Genomic DNA, 25,420 nt, shown 5'->3' on the forward strand with positions numbered 1-25,420 from the left:
CAATTAGAGCGGGCATGCAAATTAACCCAACCAAGATGGCTACAGCCACAGAGAGCAAGGTTTCCTAGGTAACAGAGGAAGCCAAGCTTTCTGCCTGCCCTTGCCAAGCCTAAGCCTCCACTCAAGCTACAAAGTTTCAATTATAGAAGGTAAACAAATTCAAACAAATGGCGGCAGAATGGAGCTTGAGAGAGCAGGCCAGGGTTGCCGCCGGCAACAGGGGAAGCAAAGCTTTCCGCACACCCTGGCGGGGCCCACCCGCTTAAGGCAACAAAGTTCAATTATAACCCCAACACAAATGGCTGCCAGCCTTGGAGGGAGCCCCAGGCTTGGCTCCGCTGCAGGCTACAAAGTTTCAATTGTAGAAGGAAAATAAATTCCAGATACCAGGGCCTCCGCTTGGGTTGCCAGGGGGCGTGGCCAGCCTGCAAACCACCACAGGCCCCTCGCTCAGGCCGCCCCACACCCCAAGGGATCCCCATCCTGATCCGGGACACCCTTCAGGGCAAACCAGCTGGCCCCCACCCCTGTACCAGGCCTCTATCCTATCTAATAAAAGAGTAATATGCAGATTGATCATCACTGCAACACACAATATAGCTGCCCCCATGTGGTCAAAGATCCTGCCCCCATGTGGACACAAGATGGCCACCACAAGATGGCCAGCAGGAGAGGGCAGTTGGGAGGCACCCGGCCTGCAAGGGAGGGCAGTTGAGAAGGACCAGGCCTGCAAGGGAGGGCAGTTGGAGGTGATCAACCCTGCAGGAGAGGGCAGTTAGGGGTGACCAGGCCAGCAGAGGAGGGAAGTTGGGGGCAAACAGGCTGGCAGCAGAGTGGTTAGGGGGTGATCAGGCTGGCAGGCAGAAGCGGTTAGGGGCAATCAGGAAGGCAGGCAGGCAAGCAGTTTGTAGCCAGCAGTCCTGGATTGTGAGAGGGATGTCCGACTGCCCGGTGGGATCGGTCCTAAACGGGCAGTCGGACATCCCTTGAGGGGTCCCATATTGGAGAAGGTACAGGCTGGGCTGAGGGACAACACCCCTCCGTGCATGAATTTCGTGCACCGGGCCTCTAGTTTGTTTATATTTTCTTTTGTTTCCCTTGCCTGAATCAGGAAAAATATTGCTGCAAAAAAATGTTTGAGACTATACTGCCTATGATTTCTTCTAGTATTTTTATGATTTTGAGTCTAATATTTAAGTCTTTAATTGATTTTGAGTTTATTCTTGTATATAGTATAGGAAGGTGGTCTAGTTTCTTTTTCTTTTTCTTTTTCTTTTTGCATGTATCTGCCCAATTTTCCCAAGGCCATCTATTGAATAGACTATCTTTAGCCCATTGTATATTTTGCCTCCTTTGTCGAATATTAATTAACCATAGAGGCAGAGGTTTATTTCTGGGCTTGTTATTCTGTTCCATTCATCTGTATGTCTGTATTTATGCCAGTAGCATGCTGTTTTGATAACTGTGGCCTTGTAGTATAGTATGATATCAGGTAGTGTGATTCCTCCCACTTTGCTCTTCTTTCTCTATATTGCTGTGGCTATTTGGAGTCTTTTGTGGTGCCATATAAATTTTTGGAACATTTATTCTAATTCTGTGAAATACACCATTGGTATCTTGACAGGAATTGAGTTGAATCTAAAGATGGCTTTGGGTAGTGTGGACATTTTAATGATGTTAATTCTTTCTATCCATGAACATGGTACATACTTCCACTTATTTGTAACTTCTTCAGTTCCTTCCTTCCTTCCTTCCTTCCTTCCTTCCTTCCTTCCTTCCTTCCTTTCTTTTTCCATTTTTGGCATTTATTGTGTAGTACTTCAGGCACTGCCAGCACTCCATCTTCTGCCATCAGTCCTTGGTGGTCTGTGGATCTGAGTTCAGTTTCTTTCTTAAGTCTTACATTTTTATAAGTACAGGTCTTTTATAACTTTGATTAAATTTATCCCTAGGTCTTTATTTTTTGATGCAATTTTAAATGCAATTGTTTTCTTAGCTTCACTTTCTGATAGCTCATTATTTATATATATATATATATATATATATATATATATATATATATATATATATATATATATATATATATGGCTAATATGCAAAGTGTCCCCTCAGGAGTTCAAGGAGACTGGGAGTTCGATTGCTCGCTATGACATACACTGACCACCAGGGGGTGGCACAGAATGAAGGAAGGCCCCGGCTGGCAGCTGGCAGCCAGGGAAGGAAGGCCCTGGCCAATAGCCAGAAGGCCCCAATCAGCCCTGATCGCCAGCCAGGCCTAGGGACCCTACCGTGCACAAATTTCATGCACTGGGCCTCTAGTTGGTGTATAAAAATGCAACTGATTTATGGGTATTTATTTTGTATCCTGTACATTACTGAATTCATTTGTCAGTTCTAGAAGATTTTTGGTGGAATCTTTAGGGTTCTCTGTATATAGTATCATGTCATCTGCAAATAATGACAGTTTTCCTTCTTTTTTTTCTAATTTGGATGTCTTTTATTTCTTCTTGTCTGATTGCTATGGCTAGGACTTCCAGTAATTGGTTTTGTAAGAATGGTGAAAGCGGACATCCTGTCTTATTCCCGATCTTAAGGGAAACACTTGTAGTGTTTGCCCATTGAGTATGACAATGGCTGTGTGTTTGTCATGTATGGCATTTACTACATTGAGATATGTTCCCTCTATTTCCACTTTGCTGAGAGTTTTTATTATAAATGGGTTCTGGGTTTTATCAAAGACTTTTCTGCATTCATTGATACAATCATGTGGTTTTTATTCTTCATTTTGTTTATGTGTTATATCACATTTCATTTGCTGATATTGTATCACCTTTGCATCCCTAGAATAAATCCCACTTGATGATGGTATATGATCTTTTGATTGTATTGCTGGATATAGTTTTTTGTTGAGCATTTTAACATCTATGTTCATCAGGGATATTGGCCTATAATTTTATTTCTTTTTAATGTCTTTATCTGGTTTTGGAGTAGGATAATGTTGGCTGCATAATATAGCTTGGGAGTCTTCCCTCCTCTGGAATTTTTTAGAATAGTGTAAGAAGAATGTTAGTTCTTTGAATGTTTGGTAAAATTCACCTGTGACTCCATTTGGTCCAGGACTTTTGTTTGTTGGGGGTTTTTTGGTTACTGCTTCAATTTCACTAGTTGTAATCTTTCCAGATTCTCTGATTCTTTCTGAATCAGTTATGGATGATTGTACACTGAGTGGCCAGATTATTATGATCTCTGAACCCATAATAATCTGGCCACTCAGTGTATATCCTATATAATAAAAGGCTAATATGCAAATTGTCCCCTTGACCAGGAGTTCGACCAGCAGGCAGGCCGGCCAACCGCCCATATCCCCTCCCCCTGGCCAGACCCCACCCATGCATGAATTCATGCACTGGGCCTCTAATATATATATGTATATGTATGTGTATGTATATATATATGTGTGTGTGTGTGTGTGTGTGTGTATACATATATATATGTATATATATGTGTATATATATATATATATATATATATATATATATATACACACACACACACATACACACACACACACACACACATACATATGCACTGAGTGGCCAGATTATTATGTGTTCAGAGATCATAATAATCTGGCCACTCAGTGTATATTTCTAAGAATTTATCTATTACATCCAGCTTGTCCAGTTTGTTGGCAAATAGTTGTTCATAATATATTCTTACAATCCTTTGTATCTCTGTGGCATCAATTATTACTTCTCTTTCATTTCTGATTTTATTTATTTGGGTCCTTTTCTTTTTTCTTGATAAGTCTGAATAAAGGTTTGTCAATCTTGTTTAACTTTTCAAAGAACCAGCTCTTTGTTTCAATGATCTTTTGTATTGCTTTTTTTTTTTTTTTACTGCTTATCATTTATTTGCTCTCATCTTTATTAATTTTTTCTTCCTACTCTGTTTGGGCTTTGTTTGTTTTTCTTTTTCAAGTTACTTCAAGTGTAAAGTTAGATTGTTTATTTGAGATTTTTCTTGTTTCTTGGTTTAGGACTGTAATGTTATGAATTTCCCTCATAGGACTGCTTTCACTTTGTCCCATAGGTTTTGAGTTGTTGTGTTTTCATTTTAATTTGTTTCAAAGTATCTTTTTTTTTTTTAAATATTTTTATTGATATCAGAGAGGAAGGGAGAGGGAGAGAGAAATAGAAACATCAATGATGAGAGAGAATCATCGATCGGCTGCCTCCTGCATGCCCCACACTGGGGATCGAGCCCGAAACCCAGGCATGTGCCCTTGACTAGAATCGAACCTGGGACCCTTCAGTCCGCAGGCCGATGCCCTATCCACTGAGCCAAACCAGCTAGGGCTCAAAGTATCTTTTGATTTATTTCTTGATCTCCTTTTATCCCATTTATTGTTTAGTAACATGTTATATATTCTTTATATCTGTGTGTGTTCTTTCAGTTTTTTTCTAGTGATTGATTTATAGTTTCATACCATTAAGGTCAGAGAAGATGCTTGATATGATTTCAATCTTCTTAAATTTATTGAGACTTGTTTTGTGTCTGAACATGTGGTCTATACTAGAGAATGTTGCATGTGCACTTGAAAAAAATGTATATTCTACTGCTTTAGGGTGAAATGCTCTGAAGCTATCAATTAAATACATCTGATCTAGTGTGTCATTTATGTCTTTAATTTTCTGTCTTGAAGATCTATCCATTGCTGTCAATGGGGTGTTAAAGTCCCCTACTATGAATGCATTGCTGTCAATCTCTCCCTTTATGTTCATCAACATTTACTTTACATTTTTAGGTGCTTTTGTATTGGGTTCATATATGTTTACAAGGTTATATCTTCTTGTTGGATTGCTTCCTTCCTCAACATGTAGTATCTTTTTTGTCTCTTACTATAGTCTTTGTTTTAAAGTCTATTTTGTCAAATGTAAGTATTGCTACCCCAGCTTCTTTTCCTTTCCATTTGCATAAAATATATTTTTCCATCCCTTTACTTTTAGTCTCTGTGTATCTGTAATTCTTAAATGGGTCTCTTATACACAGCATATATATGGGTCTTGTTTTCTTATCCATTCAGCTACCCTGTGTCTTTTAGTTGGAGCATGTAAGCCATTTACATTAAAGTGATTATTGATAGGTAAATAATTATTGCCATTTTATTCTTTTAACTATGTTCCTCTCTTCCTCCACTTCCTCCTCCCCTCCTACTTCTTTTCTTATTTTCTTCAATAAGGCCCTTTAACATTTCTTACAGTGCTGGTTTTGTGGTATCAAACTTCTTTAACTTTTTTTTTGTCTGGGAAGCTATTTTTCATTCAATTTCAAATTACAGCTTTACTGGGTAAAATAGTCTTGGTTGTATGTCCTTGCTTTTTATCACTTTGAATATTTCATTTCAATCCCTTTTTGCCTGAAATACTTCTGTTGAGAAATCAGCTGACAGTCTTATGGGAGCTTCCTTATAGCTAACTAACTGTCTTTCTCTTGCTGAATTTAAGATTCTCTTTTTGTCCTTATACTTTGCCATTTTACTATGATGTGTCTTGGTGTGGGCCACTTTGGGTTAATTTTATTTGGCACTCTATGAGCTTTCTGGTCTTTTTCCTTCACCAAGTTGGGCAATTTTGGTCATTATTTATTCAAATATGTTCTCAATCCCTTGCTCTCTCTCTTCTCTTCCTGGTACCCCTATGATGCAGATGTTACACTCCATGTTGCCCAAAAGTCCCTTAAACTGTCTTAATTTTTAAAATTCTTTTTCTATTTTCTGTTCTTATTTGTTGTTTTTTCTTTTGATTTTCAAATCACTGATTTTATCCTCTGCATTGTCCAGCCTACTGTTTATTTATTCTAATGCAGTCTTCATTTCAGATATTGTAGTCTTCATTTCTGACTGGTTCTTTTTTATGATTTCTACGACCTTTTTCATGTTGTTGGAGTTCTCACTAAGTACATTGTCATTTTTACTAAGTTCCTTGAGCATCCTTATAACCATTTTTCTAAAATCTTCATCTGATATGTTGCTTGGCTCCATTTAATTTATCTATTTTTCTAGAGATTTCTCCTGTTTTCTCATTTGGGGTATGTTTCTTCCTCTCCACATTTTGCTGCTTCTTTGTTTTTGTTTCTATGTATTAGGTTGATCTGCTGTGACTTCCAGTCTTGGTAAATTGGTCTTATGTAATAGGTGTCCTGGGGGTCCAGTGGTACGGACTCCTTGATCACTTGATATGGTGCTCCAGGCATGTCCAGTTTATCTTGTCCCTCCTGTTGTAATTGAAAACTTGATTGCTATTGGTCTGTTTGTGCATGGGATCACCCTTCAGCCTGACTGACTGTGAGGATCAACCCCAAACACAGCATGTGAGCTGCTGTGCAGGTACTGGCCACCTGACACAGAATTCACCTCAGCAGGATTAGATGCCTACCGAGATTTTCCTTTGGATATGCTACTTGTGAAACTTACTGGATCCTGCTCTCATGCTTTCTGTAGCTGGGCACTGGATGTGTTGTTTCTGCGCTTCTAGGAGTGACTCTGGTGCAGGCCCATGTCAGACACTGTCTGTGACTGGCCCTAGGTAACCTGTTTGGAGCTAGAAAGTGATCTACAGTTTGTGGCTGTCTGTACTTATCCGGGGTGTGCATGGGCAGGACCAAGCTGCACACCAAGGCTAGCTGTTACCACCACCACGTCCAGGGGCAGATCATCAAAAGTCCCAAAGCACCTTGAGATCTACCTTTGCCTATCTCCATCTCCCAGCTCCCATTATGCTCAATCACTGAAATAGCCTCTGGAGGTATTTGATTTGCCTGAGGTAAACTCTAAGTGATTCACCACATAGGGGCGTGACATTGTTCACCAGATTGATGCAGATTCAAATATGGTGCCAGTGCTCGTTCTGTGGCCACTCAGCAAAAGTCCTTAGGTATACTAAGTCTAGCTGCCACCTGCTGGGTGCTCAGACACCTTTATGGTGGGGCAGGGTCTCAGGGAATCATGAGGGTGAGGCCAGCAAAATTAATCAGGCCCAAAGGACCATGATTTGGCTATGTGAAGGGAGGGCTATACTTCAGTTGGACATGCAAGGGGAAAATGGCCCTTGTCCTAGAGCCACACAACTCATTCTGTTTCATATTCTTCCTGGAGGAGTCTGAGCTCAGCAGTGTGGGACCACTGGGACTTGGGAGGGCAGATCCAAACAGTCTCCTGTTGGGGGTGGTGTCAGTAAGCCTGTAGGAGGGAAATGGTCACTTCTTTCCCTTCCCAGAAAGAGCATCTGAGGTAGACATGCACCAAAGAATCCAGCTCTGAATAGCCCTCTGATCCCCCCACGTGACTGAGCTCACATAACAGAAAGCCAGGTCAAATTAGTCTCCAATTGGGAAATAGTGTGGGCTGAGTTCACAGGGGAGATAGGAGTGGCCCCTTGTGATGTAGCCACACAACTCAGCATTCATCTGTCTGTTTCTCAGACAAATCCTTCCTAGGAGACATGCTCTGAACATTCCAGCTCTGCATGGCACTCTGATCCCTCTATGGTGGTAGGGCAGTCCAAGTAATTCAACAGGAGTGGGGGTGGTGCCACCTGTGTTTAGAGGTGTGGAAGAAATGTCCACTTCCCAAGCTACACAGTTCAATCACTGACTGAGTATCCACCAAGAGCTTCCCCAGGAAAAGAGTACCCTGAAGTTCCCGGCTGAGTGCAGCCAGCTGACCCCTCTATAGGACCTGAGCTCAGCAAGGTGGTATCGCTAGTAGTTGAAGGACTAGGTCAGTGGTCGGCAAACTCATTAGTCAACAGAGCCAAATATCAACAGTACAACGATTCATGTTGTACAGATTGAAATTTCTTTTGAAAGCCAAATTTTTTAAACTTAAACTTCTTCTAACGCCACTTCTTCAAAATAGACTCGCCCAGGCCGTGGTATTTTGTGGAAGAGCCACACTCAAGGGGCCAAAGAGCCGCATGTGGCTCGCGAGCCGCAGTTTGCCGACCACGGGACTAGGTGGTGCTGTAACAATAGGAGTGCTCGAACCTGGGAAGTGGGCTTGTGGGTCTCTAGCAGACTCCCTTCTCTCATTTTTGTTGCTCTGGGTTGAGAATCCCAACATAGTGTTTAAAACCCCACGCTTCTGGGGAGAGGGAAGTTTTACAGCTGAGATATCCCTCCAGCTTCTCAGATCTTTCTGCGTCTCGACCCTTCTTATCAGGCTCTATGTGGTGTCTTCTGTAAATTCTTGGTGATAACATTTCAGTCCAGCTAGCTTTCAGTTGGTTATTCAGGTTGATTGCCATATAATTGAGCTGTTAATCTGGTTTGGCACTGGGAGCAGGTGAGTTTAGCTTCCACCTACTCTGCAGCCATCTTGGAATCCATACATACATTTTTTTTTTCAAAAAAGGAACTGTCTTAAATGGTTAAGGTATGAAGTTGAGAAGCAATGAACATGGGTTCAGTTATATTTTATATTTCTTTTTTTTCCTGACCCTTTTTTTGTATGACCTTGGGCAAGTTTCTTAATCTTTCTATGTGTCATCTTTCTCATTTACAAAATGGAAAAAAAAATTAGATAATGTATGTAAAGCATGTATGTATTTATGTATGTATGTAAAAATACTAAATAAATGTTATCAGTGTATTGTTATTAGTTATTCAGTTATTCTTTCAGTATTTATTGATTCACCATGTGTCCAACACTTTGTTAGGGACCATGGAAGATATGAGGTACAAAATGTGAACCCTTCTCTTGAGTTGCTTAGAATTAGTTGAAGAGATAAAACTAGCATAACATTATACAACTAGAAAATAATACAATTACATGTAAATGTTATAAAAGATCAAATAAAGTACAGTACTTAGGGGAAGGCTTTAACTCAGCTCCAATGTACTGGCTTATTGGTTAGCATAAAAAAATCTTTCAAATTGCTCTTATCAAGCCTTCAGAGGTCTAGTTTTGATGACTCCTGCCAGATGGAAGTTGATGCAGTTGCCGGGGGCGGGGGGGAGGGAATCCAGTATTTACTTCTCAAAATTAAGACAGGATGGGGGAGTGTGTTTGAGAAGTTAACATATGTGAATAAATATGATACAACTTTTGATTGGTTCCTGATGATTAACATTTAAATGCTTTCCATTGGCAAAGCACAGATATGAGATTTTTCACTTAATGAATCAAGTCATTTAATTTCACCTTGTTAAACCAGAAATCAAACACTGCATAATGATTGCAAACTTATTTTGATGTATATTGATGTACTTTTTTTCTTTTGCAGGGTCGCTATGGCAACTGCATCTTCTCAAGTTTTGATTCCTGACATCAATTTTAATGATGCCTTTGAAAACTTTGCTTTAGATTTTTCCAGAGAAAAGAAATTGCTAGAGGGGCTAGATTATTTAACAGGTGTGAAAATACTGTGCTTCCTTTCTCATTTTATTTTTTTTCTTTTGGTGTGCTTATACTTTAAAATAATCTGGAAAGGACAATATGTATAATGAAAATGCTTTTTTAACCTATGAAATGATACATGTGTCTTTTTAAATAGAACACATTTTAGTTAATGTAACAGAAAAGAAAGATGATTTGTCAAACATTTCTGGGGCAGAATAGGTATAACATTCATATCTAAAGGTAAAAAATAAAAAGTTGCTAAAGGATTTCTCCTTATGAACCTATCAGTAATATATTGTTACTTGTTATGGAGGTAGAACTCAGGTGGCAATTATGAAATATTAGAAAATGAGGTAATGCAACCAGCCTTTAAAAAATGCTGGCTACATTCAGGATTATTTGAATGATCATTTCCTGAGAAAAATACACACACATAATAACTTCGTAGTTATTTTTGTTAATATATTAAAATAGCTGTCATTTATTGAACATCTACTTTATGCAAGACACTGTATATTAATTTTATGTCATGAATCCTTGCAACAAATCTATGATGTAATTATCATCCTTATTTTACAGATGAGGGAACACATATTATTTTGCACTTTGGTATACTGCCAAACATATATAGTAAAACTTATTTTGAAATAAAAAAGTAATAGGTTGAAGGTCATATAATAAGAAAACCATGTGACCAGTTTGGTCTGATATTTACTTGTGTTTGCAAACAGTGTAGACAATTGGTCATTCATCTCAATAACTTAGTCTTATATCTTTGCCTAATATGTCTTTATCATTGAAGCAAAAGTGAGTTGGGGGAACTTGAGGTCTCTGCCCGTAGCTTTAGGTTCTATGGTATGTGAAGTATAAAGCTTCTTATTAAAATCTCAAAACAAGATGTTGGGTTGAGCAGCAAAAGTGATGATTGTAAAATTCCAGAACAAAAAGTATGATTTCCTTATATTCTTTTCTACCTTTTCCTACAGCCCCAAACCCACCATCTATCCGAGAGGAACTCTGTACTGCCTCCCATGATACCATTACAGTCCACTGGATCTCGGATGATGAGTTCAGCATCAGCTCCTATGAGCTTCAGTACACCATATTCACTGGCCAGGCTAACTTCATCAGTAAGTCATGGTGTAGTTGGGGCCTGTGGCCAGAGATAAGGAAATGTAAGGAAGCAGTAAGCTGCTCAAGATTGGCCGGGGCGCCACGAGGCAAGTGTTTGTAAGACATGTTAGGTTGTTTAGAACAGTGTTTTGTAGACAGTATAAGCTCCCCCAGGGCATTGCAAAGGGCCCATCAGCAAGTTGTGTATTTCCTTGCTGGGCAGTCGCTGGGGCCACTCCCATTTGTTTATGTAATCTTTAGCCTTTCCTCAGTTAATCCATGTCACTCCACTCTTCCAAGTCAGAATAGAGCTCATATTTTGTTCCTGGGTAGCTAAGCCACCATCATTGCTGATTCCATGTGTGTGAACATCTCTCCCCTTGACTTTTCTTCCACTTCATTACCATGGTAAAATACATATGTTCAAAGACTACTACTTCCTTTACCATACCCATTTGTATTAGTAAATATAGTGACAAGCTTCCTGCCTCTGTCACTCTTCCCTTTACCCCTTCTCCCTTTCCTCAAAGAATTACACCAAATATAAAAACTTGTCAGTGGGCCAAAAAATTAAAGATGTTAAAAAAGCAGTCATTTAGCTCTTATGGTTTCACCTTCTGATGAATTGGATCAAGACAGGGCAGAGTAAGAACTTAACTCATTGATTGCCAGGTAAGAGGGTTCAAGGTGCAAGTTCCCCTCAATGCACTGGGGGAAAATGGAAATGAAAGCAGAATTAAAGCTAGATTCAACACTGGAACTGATTTCCATCCTAAGGTTGCATCTGCATAGCTGCTAATTAGTATTTTCTTTTACCTGTGTGTTTGTGCTTCTGTTTCTGACTTCACAGGCTTGCATGAGAGGAGTTTTTCCAGTGAAACCCTCCTGATAGGCTTCCTTTTGCTGAATTGTGACAATTCTGGGCCACGTAGTGGGGTGGAGAGGTGAGAGGACATTTGGGGTCAAACTCTCAAAAACACTTGCCTCGTGCAGTTCCAACCTAAGCCACTTGGCCAAGATAGCTGTGATCTTGGGTGTTCTTGGGTATTTCTTCATTTTGTGAAGTCACAAACTCTAAGGCCTTCCCGACATGCTTTTCTGCACTTGTCTCTCTTGCTCAGGAAAGTCTTAGAGCCAGCAACTGTGCTTCTTCTTTCTGATATGGAGAGAACAGTGGTCTCCTGGAGTTGAGAATAAGTCCAAATAGTGGCAAAGATCTAAAGGCTGCCACCTTTATTTTAAAGGTTATATAGTCCTTTGTAAAGAAAAGCTTAAAGGTTGTTAATAGCAATGGGATCATAGCATCTTAGAATTCAAAGGGATGACATTAGAAGTCATCTATTCTAACATTCTTTTGTTCTACCAGATTCCCAGTAGATGATTATCCTGTCTCTGATTGAACATTTCCAGTGATGGATATTTCACTTCTAACAAAACAGCTTATTTAGTTAAACAGCTGTAAATAATTGTCAGTGCTTCTTTATAAAAGGTCTAACTTTTTTCCTAGTAAATAATAATGACAGTAATAATTTACACCTGTATTATGTTTTGCAATTTACAATCACTCCCACATACATTATCTTATTTAGTCTTCATGACTTCTTACTTAGCCTTATGAAATAGATTATATGAATTCTATTTTATAGATGAAGAAACTGAGGGTCAAAATGAATTGCCCAAGGTCACAAAGCTACAAACTGATGGAGTCAAGATTTAAACTCAAGCCTGTCAGACTTCAAGCTAATGCTCCTTATATTAAGCCACACCTACCAATTAGTCCTAAGCCTGCCATTTTATGCCTCACTAACAAACTGAATCAATCTTTCACATGACAATTATTCAGATAATTTTAGGTAGTTCTTGTGTCTCTTCTAAATTTTCTCTTTTCCAGGCTAAACATCCTCAGTTATTTGAATTGCTTCTCATGTTTCAGACCTTTTACCATCCTAGTAGTCTTGGTATGGACACACTGCTACTTGTCAAAATGGCTCATAATATAGCCCTGGCCGATGTGGCTTAGTGGTTAGAGTGTCAGCCTGTGAACCAAAGGATCACGTGTTCAATTCCCGCTCAAGGGCACATACCTGGGTTGCAGGTTCGATCCTGTCCCCCAGTCAGGGCACTTGTAGGAGGCTACCAGTTGATGTGTCTCCCTCACATCAATATTTTTCTCTCCCTGTACCTCTCTCCCTTCTCCCTCCTTTCCACTCTAAAGAGCAGTGGAAAAAATATCCTTGGGTGAGGATTAAAAAAAAAAGTAAACACACTCCAAAAGTAGTCTGACCATTTCAGGGGATAGCTGGATTATTTCTCTGTATATTACCTGCTGCCCTTCTCCTTGCAACCTTTTATTTTTTTACTAGTGGCCCGGTACACAAAATTCATGCACAGGGCAGGGGTGTCCCTCAGACTGCTTGAACCCTCTCCAATCTGGGACCGTTCGGGGGATGTCTGACTGCCGGTTTAGGCCTGATCCCTCTTGCAATTTGAGACTGCTGGCTCCTAACCGCTCACCTGCCTGACTGCCTGATCGCCTCTAACCACTCTGCCTGCCGGCCTTCTTGCCCCTAACTGCCACCCTTGCTGGCCTGCTCACCCCCAACTGCTCCCCCACCTGCTCACCCCCAACTGCCCTCCCGCCAGCCTGCTCACCCCCAACTGCCCCCCCTTGCTGGCCTGCTCACCCCCAACTGCCTTCCCACCAGCCTGATTGCTCCCAACTGCCCCTCCCCTGCCAGCCTGCTCTCCCCCAACTGGCTCCCCTGGCCTGATCACCCCCAACTGCCCTTCCCATCCTGGCCCTAAACACCTCTGCCTCAGCCTAGCCACCTTGGCTTTGTCCGGAAGGTCTCCTGGTCTAATTAGCATATTACCCTTTCATTAGTATAGATTTTTTAATGAATAGCGTATTGATTACTCAGTGTTGGCTGAGCATACAGTCAGCTGACATCCCTAGGAATTTCAAATCCTATTCCTGTTCAATTAATTGATTGTCCACATGGAAATACAACACTTGGAATTCATCCCTATTACATTTTATCTGGTTAGCTTTGATTCCTCATTCTAGCCTGCCAATATCCTTTTGACCAGTTTCTGCCTTCCAATACATTTACTTCCCCTTCCAGGCTGCCTTCCATGTCTTCCTCTGATCATTGATAGAAAAGTAGAATAGGACTGGGACAAGGGCAGACCCTGAAGCAAAATTTTTGATGGCAGTGGGCAGATAAACTAAAACTATTTTACTAGGAATAATTATTCATGAAGATTCATGGTTCCAGTCCTACCTGCCAGTCTGCCTGCCTCTGTTGACTGAACCTTGCTTCTGAGAGCCACTTCCTTTGAGGTTTTTCCACATTTTCTCTCTTTTTAAACCACTTTATTTAGGGGGAGAATGGCATTAGAGCTGGAGATTAGAAATACACACATCCACCCATGTATGTATATATATGAACACACATACAGTATATATGTACATATACTTTACATATGTGCACATATGTATACATATACACATACATATTTATTTTTTTGATATCATGAGTTTCCATCAATACCTCCAATTCCAGTCCATCCCCCAGGTTCTTTCTTACCTTCCCCCATTCCATATTTGTATGTTCCTACTTCCACAATGAGAACCCTGGCTCCTAACAACATTAATACATGTACTCATCTGCTCACTTCCATAATATATTTACAATAGTATCAGAATTTGCTTTGCCCACACCACTATAAAACAAACAATAGTTCAGGACTTGTTTGCAATTCTCCTCCTACCCCCATCCCTTTGGTGTGGTTATTTTTCATTTGCAACGCAGTTGGGCTCATTTGTTTCAGTTTGTCTTCAGTTTTAGTATTCACTCCTCCCAATCATATTGATTTCATTTTAACTTTTGAATGTATAAAACAGCAGCATGATTCCAAGAGGAAAAACTGTACAAAAAAGGTATATTCATATAAGTGTCATTCTCTCCCATATAATTTTTTTATTTAGATAATACTTTATTAGTTTCTGTAATCAAACCCATGTAGATTAAGACCTTATATATTTAATACAGTATGTTACCCTTGTAGAAATGAAAAAATTATGTTGAATGTTTCTAGATCAATATGGCTGTTAACTTCTGTACAATGCCAACCCAACACAGTACAACTGGGATCATTTTTCCAAAGTTAACAGCACAAATAAAGTTTCCAAAAATTCAAATTATATATATAATTATAACCAATAACAGTATGTTACGCATCAATAGCAGTAACAGCTTTTCCGGGTTCTGCAGTCATCTGAACAAAATTTTAGAGACATCCAGCACACTCCAATAAAAAAAAGGTAAAAAACAAATCTCCAGAAAACAGAAAAGTTCTGTTACTGTTGTGATACCTGGCACCATTTTTTTTTAAAGCTTCTCCATCATCATCTGGAAAGAAAACATTGTAGAATAATGTCATTAAAAACAGCTCTGATAAAGCACGGTCACTACCTTATACTTTTAATCCTATTCACCCACCCCCATCCCTTGTAAGTAACCAACTTCATTATTTTCTGTTTTTTTTTCCTTCCTGCTGTTATTGTTGTTTTATAACTCCAGGCAAATGTATGTATGTTTGCTTATTTGCCTTTCTTTCTTGCAAAAAGATAGCATATTATGCATGCTCTTACACAACTTGCTTTATTCAATTTACAATATACCTTGGAAATTACTCCATATCAGTTCATAGAGATCTCCCTCACACATTTTTACAGTTGCATAATAATTATGAAGCCTGCTTTGTTTTTTTTCTGTTTTGCATTGTTAGAAGTATGTCTGGAAGATCATATATTTCCCTCTTTGTATTAAAATTTCATGTGTAGTTTATGATTAATACTATGCATTGGTATGACACTCAAGCATTGTCTCTGGCTCTTATCCTTTATTATCTTTTCCTAAGAATCACTGATCATTTCCACTAATTATTCTTCTTTATATAGCATATCTTTTTGCCCTTCATTGTGCTTCTTTTTCTAGTTTTAATTTAGACTTTTCTACCCCACCCCCAAGTTAATTATAAAACCCTGCTGAACAAATTGCTTTTAAAAAATTCATTGTTTTTCTTTTCTTTTCAATCTCACTTAAACTCTTTACTATAGCTGTATAGAAATAACTAAATTCACCACTCATTTTCCTATCCACCCTTCGGTAGAATTGTGTTTAAAAAGCAGTAAACTGACTGAAAAGAAAATAACAGAAGCGAGAAACATAGGTAATCCACAGACTAGAATGTTGATCCCACTTTTATTAAAAGTTAGCCAAATACATTTTTAGTTGTGTACGTTTTTCTCTGTTTAAATCCATGTTTATGGTCTAAAGAGTTTCAAAATCAGAAACATAGATCTCTGAACCTTTTCCCAACTTGGGAGGAAAGAAGGTTTGAGATAATAGTGTGTTTCTGAGCCACCCAACCTCAAAAGAATATTTGATTCAGAACCAGGAAGAGATAAAACTGTAGTGTCAAGTGAGGAGATAACATTTTGCTTTGGTTATCATGTTACCTCCTTGGCTTCCCTATGATATCTGGAGCCCAACTAGTCTTGGAAATAAGAGTGAGGATGGGGTGGGAGAGTTGAGTCCATAAGCCCTGAGAGAGTTGCTACCTTACAGAGACAATAAGACATAGTTGTTCACCCTGTGACTTGTGATGCAATAGAGAGAACACCGAACTAGTGTTAAGGAGACTAGGTTTCTTCTACTCTCAGCACCATCACCATCTATCTGTGGCCTTGGGCAAATCACTTTTCTTCTCTCCATCTGAGTTTCCCATTTGTGAAATGAGGGAAATATGGTGTCTAGGTGTCCTTTTGGTTTTGAGATGCAATGTTCCTGTGCTCTGCACAGGACTGTTCATCCATACAAGGCCAGACTCTGCTCTCAGAGGACTGGACCTTTGGGATAAAGATCTAGAGACTACATAAAAGAGATGATTCTTTTATTTTGTAGAATAGTTTTTCCTATATTATTTTGAAGAAAATTAAAGTAACCTAACTCTCCTGAGTGGTTACATTTAATTACCAGAAGCAAGGAACTAGGCATGAGCCTAGCTCCATGGGAGGAAAAAAGCAGAGGAGGTTCATCTTACTATGTATTCCAGGACTCGGAAAAAAACAAAATTCATTTTTTTTTTGGCGGGGGAGGGGCTTATGATGAATTTTCAGTGTGCTTCTTCATTCTATTTCTATTACCTGTTGGTTAATGTCCTTGTCTTTCCCCATGTTACAGGCCTGTATAATTCGGTGGATAGCTGGATGATTGTTCCCAACATTAAGCAGAACCATTACACAGTGCATGGACTCCAGAGTGGGACACGCTACATCTTCATTGTCAAAGCTATAAATCAAGCAGGCAGCCGTAACAGTGAACCTACCCGACTAAAAACAAACAGTATGTTATGGTGATTCTGAAAGCAGACATCAGTTTTCCCCTCTGTGCCAGGGAGTACACTTAGCCTGAGGAAACATTAGAGGCCCTGGGTAGAGGAGCTTTACTGTTATAGTTTGCGTTTTGATCAAGGGGTTTGTTCAAGGCTCTGGAAGATATGTAAATACAGATATACCGTATTTTCCGGCGTATAAGACGACTTTTTAACCCAGGAAAATCTTCTCAAAAGTCGGGGGTCGTCTTATACGCCGGGTGTCATCTTATAGGGCGGGTATATCCCAAACTCTATATTTTAACTGGAAAAGTTGGGGGTCGTCTTGTACGCCCAGTCGTCTTATACGCCAGAAAATACAGTACATAAACTAGCTGGTGGCTTTAGAGGATGTTAGTGAAGAGTTTTTCTCTGCACTCCATCCTCATGCTTGGGGGACAGTTGAGTAAAAGACTACTACAGACATTCACCACTTAATAATAGGGACATATTCTGAGAAATGAATAATTAGACAATTTTGTTTTTGTGCAAATGTCATTGGATGTATTTACACAAACCTAGGTGATATAGCCTACTCCACACCTAGGCTATATGGCATACCATTATCCTATATGTGGTCCATCATTGAGTGAAATATCATTTTGTGGAGCATGACTGTATTTGTGATAATCTGCTAAAATCCTACTGCTGAGAAGCTATACCTGTTAGGAATGCTTTTGACCGAAAGTGACAGAAAATTCAACTAATTTAGCTTAACAAATAGTTACTTGTTAGTAGCTTAAACAAAGTATTGTTTTTCTTTCTCTAACAAAGCAAGAGGTTTGGCCCGGCTGGAATGGCACAGTGGTTGAGCATTGATCTATGAACCAGGAGGTCACAGTTTGATTCCCAGTCAGGGCACATGTCTGGGTTGCAGGCTCATCCTCAGTAGGGGGCATGCAGGAGGAAGCCAACCAATGATTCTCTCTCATCATTGATATTTCTATTTTTCTCCCCTTCTCCCTTCCTCTCTGAAATCAATAAAAATATATTTTTAAAAATACCATAGCAAGAGGTTTGAAGGTATGTAGTTCAGGGTGTTGCATCAGTTCTGTGATGTCGTAAAAGACTCAGGCTCCTTCTCCTTTTATGTATTGGCTTTTTGCCACATGGTCACAACAGAGCTACTGCAACCTGTAGATGTCATATTTTATTTCAAGAAAGGAAGAAAGATAAAGGGCTGGTATACATGATGGCTATTCCTTTTATCATAAAAACATTCACTTTCCCAGAAGGTTCTCACACCCTGTCTGACTTCTGCTTCCAACTATTTCCATCTTATTAGCCACTCCTAACAGCAAGGGAGACTAGGTGCTGGAGTATTTAGCTTTTCTGGCCTCTATAGTGAAAGTGGATAAGAAAGAAAAAGTAGGAAATGGATGTTGTGTTCACCAACAGTGTCTGCCACAGACAAATTTTATATGATATGGCTCTTGCCATTCACAGCAATTGGTGGTCCTAGTGCCTGGATTTGTCATATGAAGATAAGGAATTCTCTGTTGTGAATGATCCTACACAAAAAATATTTTATCTGACCATTGATGATGTAATAGTCACTCTAATGAAGTTACCTAATTATATTATTTATATCCCAGTTGTAAGAGGGCAAAAAAAATTGTCCTGTTCATGAGTTATTTTCAGTTTTGGTCTGTTAATAAGCAGCAATGATCTCATCAATTCCCTCACTTTGTCTCACCTCAAATACTGAAATCCAGTCAAATACCAAATCACCTACTGAAATAAAAGTAAAATAGTAAACATATTTGAGACTCTAAGAGTCCCCTTTTAATTTGATAATAGATGAAGGGGGTGGCATATTATTTTTTTAAACCCTCACCCAAGGATATGTTTCTTTACTGATTTAGAGAGAGGAAGGGAGAGAGAAAAAAAAAACCACATTGATCTATTGCCTCCTGCACGCACCCTGATGAGGAATCAAACTCACAACTTGGGTGTATGCCCTGACCAGGAATCAAACCCGCCACCTTTCTGTGTATGGGATGACATTCCAACCAACTGAGCTACACTGGCCAGGGCAGCATATTCTTATTTTATTGAATATGGTGACTTTTGGCCTGCTACCTAATATGATAAAAAAATAGCCAACTTGCACTGACCCAAGAATGACCATCATATCAAGGCTTCTCTCATAGTGATGGTCCTGGAAGACAAAGAATTCTTAAATATTTCCTCATGCGTTTTCTTATTTCTACTTTTTTCAGGCCAACCCTTTAAACTGGATCCCAAAATGACTCACAAGAAGTTGAAGATCTCCAATGATGGATTGCAGATGGAGAAGGATGAAAGCTCTCTGAAGAAGAGCCATACTCCAGAGAGGTTTAGTGGCACAGGGTGCTATGGGGCAGCAGGAAATATATTCATTGACAGTGGCTGCCACTATTGGGAGGTAGTCATGGCTTCCTCAACATGGTGAGTGGATCTCACTATTCTTTTCTCTTCTCTCCCCTGTTGTTAGGTTCCTGGAGATCCAGTTCTATAGCACAGATATAATACCAGTAAGTCAAGGAAAACCACTCCTAGAAAAATGTGCCAGCTTTTAAAAATAAATCATGGAAAATATACTGAGCTAGGAGTTGGAAACTACTACAGCACTCAATTGCTAACTTATTAAAGTTCTAGTGGTATCAATATTATGGGTCTAAATATAAACTGTTAAAGGAAGAGACATGTATTCTATTTCTTATATATCCTGTATGGTATCCAGCATAACACAGATCATTACTAAATATTTATTTCTCCCTCCTTTCCACTGTTTCACAGGTATGCAATTGGCATTGCCTATAAATCAGCTCCCAAGAATGAATGGATTGGCAAGAATGCCTCCTCATGGGTTTTCTCTCGATGCAATAGTAACTTCGTTGTGAGACATAACAACAAGGAAATGCTGGTGGATGTGCCCCCACAGTTGAAGCGCCTGGGTGTCCTTCTGGATTATGACAACAATATGCTGTCTTTCTATGATCCAGCTAACTCTCTCCATCTTCATACTTTTGATGTGACCTTTATTCTTCCAGTTTGTCCAACATTCACAATCTGGAACAAATCCCTAATGATCCTGTCTGGCTTGCCTGCCCCAGATTTTATTGATTACCCTGAGCGTCAGGAATGCAACTGCAGGCCTCAAGAATCCCCTTATGTTTCTGGGATGAAAGCTTGCCATTAAATTTCAAGAAAGCATATAATTCTCTGGCTCTCCACTTCAGCAGTTCTTCCCATCCTAAACTTCAGTTAGTGTCCAATATACAAGATACCAAATAAAGTTCATTTGAAGCATCCAAAATAACTAGATATTATAGCTTTAATTTTTGTGCATTAAAGCTCATATTTGAAGTAATGCTTTGAGTTTCTTAGAATAAATTATCTGAGTAGTCTGGGTTCAAGCCATTGGAGAACAAATTTAGAAAATACCTCTCTTGTCATTAGAGAATTAAAAATTCCCAGTAATTTATAAGTATAAATGTTATTGAAAGGAATTAGGGTAATTCTAGGTAAATAATGTAGAATGATACTCTGAACAAGGGACTAGCTAGCTGGAAAGAGGGGTGTCAGCTTTTCTAGTGCTGGCCAATTTGGCCCAGTAGAATTTTAAAGTATTAAATGATTGCATATTATATATAGCTTACAATAAAAATCTATAATCAAGGATTTATTATGAAGAAAACATATATATGTATATATGATTATAAAATGAATAAATATATATCATTTATTCATTTTCTAGATTTTATATACATAACAACTTGATTTGTTCATTTGTGTGAAAAATATACTGGAAGGGGAAATAAATTATACAATTAATTTCTGTCCCCTAAAGGGAACATTAAAATCAGTCAACATTAATCCCCTCCCTCCATTCATCCCTTTTTTCTTCCCTACTGTCACACACACATTCACATGAAATAATGACATAGATGGTAGGAAGAGCTCTAAGTTGGATTAGGAGACATTGAGAGACAATACTGCATACGAGATACTATTGCTAGATAGAAAATTGATCCAGGTAGAAGTGTTACATGTAGCACAGTTTCATTGATGCTACCTAATAGAGGAGGTTTGCTTGAATTGTTAAAAATTCTATCACAGAAATAGGTTTTCTTTTACTCTCAAGTACATACAGTCACTAAAATTATGCAAAAAAATTGGAGGTTCTTTAAAGAACCTACTTGGTTTACTTAATCAGAATGGAGTGTTATGGATACAACTATTTGCATATAAATGTACTTTAATTTTCTTAAGAATGCCTGGTGGAGGGGAGGGGGAGAGAATGGTTGAGAACAGTTTGTTTTCTTAAACAGGTTAAATAATCATTCCTTTTTGCAATCTTGTTTACACTCTCTATCTGCTTAGCTAACCCTTCATTCCAAACTCACTTATAAACTTCATCCCAGGCCTTATTACTATCATTGTCAATTTCACTGCTGGAATGGGGATGTCAGAACCAGAGCTGTCTTCTTTCTAGGAGCTGAGTCTGCTTCAAGGAGTCTACTTTTTGGGAGTTGAAAAAACATTACTGTTGTACCAAACTGTAGCTGTAACAAGCTCCCAAATTGGAGCCTTGAGTGCCCAAAGTTCTCCCCTCTTTCTTTCCACCACTTTGGTGGATATTCATTCATTAATTCAGTCAAAGAACTACTAGATGCCAGGTACCACACTGCTGCTGAAATACTAATAAAACCTAGTCCCTGCTGTCAAATGGCTTATTGTTTTGTAGGAGAGACACAGTATCTATATAAATCCCCTGAAGGACACTTTTGTATTGTTTGTTCAACTAACATGGAAAGCAAGATAGAGGCAGATGCAGATGGCAGGCTCAGACTTACATATCTAGTGGCAAAGTAAGCTTTTTTGGTTTAAAAAAACATATGTACTTACTGCTAATCAGGAAATTAACAACCTCAGTAAGATTCTGGGAAGTAGCTTGCTCTAATGGGGAGCTCATAGCCTTTGTACTAAAATAATCCTAGTTTCTCTGCAATTAATTAGCGGTATGGCCAAGAGCAAGAACTTCATTTCTCTGAGACTCTGTTTCCTCTTTTGTAAAATACCTACCTAACAAGGCTTTTGCAAAGATTTAAAATGATAGCACATGTTGCCCTGGCCAAGTGGCCCAGAGCATCGTCCTATACACCCAAAGGTTGCAGGTTCGATTCCCAGTCAGACCACATACCTAGGTTTCAGTTTCAATCCCCAGTCAGGGCATGTACTGGAGGCAACCTATCAAGGTTTCTCTCTTACATCAATGTTTTTCTCTCTCCCTCTCTTTCTCTCTTCTTTCCTCTCTCTCTAAAATCAATAAACATATCCTCAGGTGACAATTTTAAAAAAGCACATGTAAACTGCTTAGCACAGCCCCTGGTGTTTAGTTAAGTGTATAACGAATATTAAGCTTCTCCCCACTGCCTTGCCCAGCCCCTGCCCCAGTAGAGTGTAGTAGTGCTTAAAAATGTATGCCTTTCATTTCTAAGTTATTCTGGTCTCTCTTTATGGCATATCCCCAAATTCTTAAACAAAACAAATGATTTCTTCCATTAATAAAAACTTTCACTGCCCTTTCTTCCATAGCATTCTGTAGAAGGTCCCAATTACTGAGGGTTAGGCTTTTTAAGACTGTGTGTTTGCAGAAGGTCGGAATTAAGGAAGACCAAAGAAAATCCAGCTTCATCTTTTGTCACTTTTCCCCCTCACACTAGTTACCCTAGCCAAGCTTAACTATTTACACAAGTTGTTCTTTGAGCCTGGAACAGAGACATTATAAAAATTTTGATGCCCACAGGAAGTAAATGATAGGAATTGTTCTTAAGGGAATAGAATGAAACTGCTAAAAGTGCAAAAACACTCCACCTACACCTCAGTCCAACTTCCTGTACCATGTCTTTGGGTCTCCCACACCATTCATTTTTTGTGCCCTTTGGATTTTAGTGCCCTGAGACAAAGCTTCAACTTCCCCATCTTACTTTTGATCCTAGCCTGAACTACCTTTCACCCCTCTTAATCAGATTAACTCTCACCCTCTAGACTGGGTTATGTTCTCCTCTTCAGAGCTCCCATGGCACCCCGAGCATCTTTATGGCCTCAATGATAATCATATTAGATAGCAATGTTTTTCAGAGTGTGAGCCTTAGACCATTAGAATCACATTTGGTGTTTGATAAAGTAATTGATTCATAGATCCAAGCCCTGATCTACTTAATTAGAATATCTGGACACATGGGTGGAATTTTACATTTTTAACCAGCTTTCCCGGTAATTCTGATGCACACACAAATTTAATGTATAACAATCAACTTCTGTACTACACTATAAATACCTTGAGGGCAGGGACTATGTCTTTTGTTTTTGTTGTATTTTTCACACCTGAGATAGTGTGTGGAACAGAGTAGTTGCCTAATGTTTATGGAACAAAGGAATGAATGAATGATCAACATACATTGATATCCATATTGGTGTTTGTTGTTTCCTGGGCCAATAAGCTTGGGCTTTTCCATTTGGGCTATACTGATAATATTTTGCAGATGTCCCACGACTTATATGTGTAAATGAATATTGTCCTCCTCAAAAGCTCTTTGGAAGTTGACTTGGGGAATTGTCTGGAGTATGTGGCACCATTCTTTTCAATCACTTTTCAATATTTTTCAAATTTGTTCTTTGAAAGTAGATTTACATTTTGGTTACAACCAAAAATCACTCAGAGCTGAGCCTACTGAATAAAGTAGGAAATGAAACTGGGTTTGGGATAAGCAATTAAGTTGCTGAGCCAAATAATGAAATAATAATTGATTTCCAAGAGACAACATGGTGACAAAGTACTCAGAGGGGTGTGGAGAGTTCCAGATACTTACTTCAGTAAACTTAAGACTTCCATAGGATACTGGTAATGCTAGGGACCTTAAAAGACCTCATTGACTACCTTTAGCTGAACCCAGTTGTACAAAGGAAATAGGACCTGTTTAACATCAAGGAAGGTAACTCCATAAATTTTCACTGCTGTTGCTCTACTCAGTTTATTCCCCAACAATCCTTTCTGCTAGCAAATTGTTCTATCTGTCTGCAATTTATGCTTATTTCCACTTTTATACTGTCTTATTGAAGAAAGCACAAAAATAATAAAAAATAAAGTTAAAACTGTTTCGAGTATATGAAAGAAACTTTAATGACACATTGGAGTTCTGACTACTTGTAAGTAAGAGTAACTGCATCTGTTTTTATAATGTATTTCCATTGTGTAACTTTGGATGCAGTGACATTCAGATTGCAGCAAAATCATTTACATATTCTTTTCAGCTGAAATACACTAGGTGAATTTTCTAAGCTTCCATGGTTTACATATTTATACATGGAATACCTGGATGGAATAATCCATGGCTGGACTTTTTGATAAGTTCCAATATTTGATATTCTTTCCTCGACAGAATGGAGAATGTGATGCTGACAGACAAGAACCATTCCCACAATTGTTTCAATTCCTAAAGCCAATTGCAGCCTTGTATCCATTGGGCTGTATTTGGCTGTGTATTATAGGTTGGCCAGGTTGACTATCATCAGGTCAGGTAAAACTGCTTTTTATGTTCTAATCTGCCACTCATACATATGCTGTGTTGTTGTTGGCTAAAATATTTATTAGACTATTGTTGGAATATTTTTAATGTTTTTTATTGATTTTAGAGAGAGAGGAAGGGAAAGGGAGAAAGAGAGAGAAACATCGATGCATCGACATTGATCAATTGCCTCCTGCACATCCCTAGCTGGGAATTGAGCTCACAGCCCGGGCATGTGCCTTGAGGGGGAATGCAACTAGCACCCTCTTGGTGCACGGGTCAACGCTCAACCACGGAGCCACACCGGCCGGACATATTGTTGGAATATTTTTTATCAAGTATTTTACCCATGGCTTGTTTGTACTGGGAGCTCTGGACTAATATCTTTTCTCCTAGTATAGAAATCTGAGCATCTGTAGATTACACAGCCTCATCCCTTAAAACATCCCAGCCCATCCAAAATGCTATATTATGAATTAAATAAATATATATGTATTAATGAGTTATTGATTGTCTCTCACTGGAATTTAAATTGGGGGGAGATTAAAAGAAAGACAGCCATGAATTACTGGAATTGTCTAAATGATTTGGGGAAAATAGCTGGAAATTTGGGCGGATAGGATGTATGGCACATGGAAATTGAGATCCAATCATGAAGACTAGTTTCAGAAGCAGTATACAGTAAAAAAAAAAAAAAAAGACTAAGGGAATTAAGGTATAAGGCCCCAGGAAACATGGCACAGTTCAGGGATTGGGGCAGAAGGTCGGAATTAAGGAAGACCAAAGAAAATCCCAGTGCTAGAATGTATTAAGATCAGGGTAGGGCCAGAAGTAAGCTGACTTGCTGTTCAACAGCTGTCCTGTAGGAGGCGCCTGGGCGGGTTACGCTATACCTCAAAGCTGGGCTTAT

The 25,420-nt window shown here is 39.1% G+C and overlaps 1 protein-coding gene across 3 annotated transcripts in view; it reads left to right on the forward strand.

The window, feature by feature from the left end:
- The window catches only part of MID2 (midline 2), a 120,880-nt gene extending 95,918 nt beyond the window's left edge, over window positions 1-24,962 (forward strand). For 2 of the 3 annotated variants that reach the window (XM_079765433.1, XM_079765434.1), the window contains exons 6-10: window positions 9,285-9,412; window positions 10,387-10,620; window positions 16,765-16,926; window positions 19,177-19,384; window positions 19,736-24,962. In XM_079765433.1, coding sequence (XP_079621559.1) covers window positions 9,285-9,412; window positions 10,387-10,620; window positions 16,765-16,926; window positions 19,177-19,384; window positions 19,736-20,138 — 1,135 coding nt within the window. In that variant the 3' untranslated portion in view covers window positions 20,139-24,962. The remainder of the gene's footprint in view (window positions 1-9,284; window positions 9,413-10,386; window positions 10,621-16,764; window positions 16,927-19,176; window positions 19,385-19,735) is intronic. The other variant, XM_079765435.1, reaches the window with a different exon arrangement.
- The last annotated feature ends 458 nt before the right edge of the window (window positions 24,963-25,420 follow it).

Source organism: Cnephaeus nilssonii (assembly GCF_951640355.1).
Source record: "Cnephaeus nilssonii genome assembly, chromosome: X".
Lineage (NCBI taxonomy): Eukaryota > Metazoa > Chordata > Mammalia > Chiroptera > Vespertilionidae > Cnephaeus > Cnephaeus nilssonii.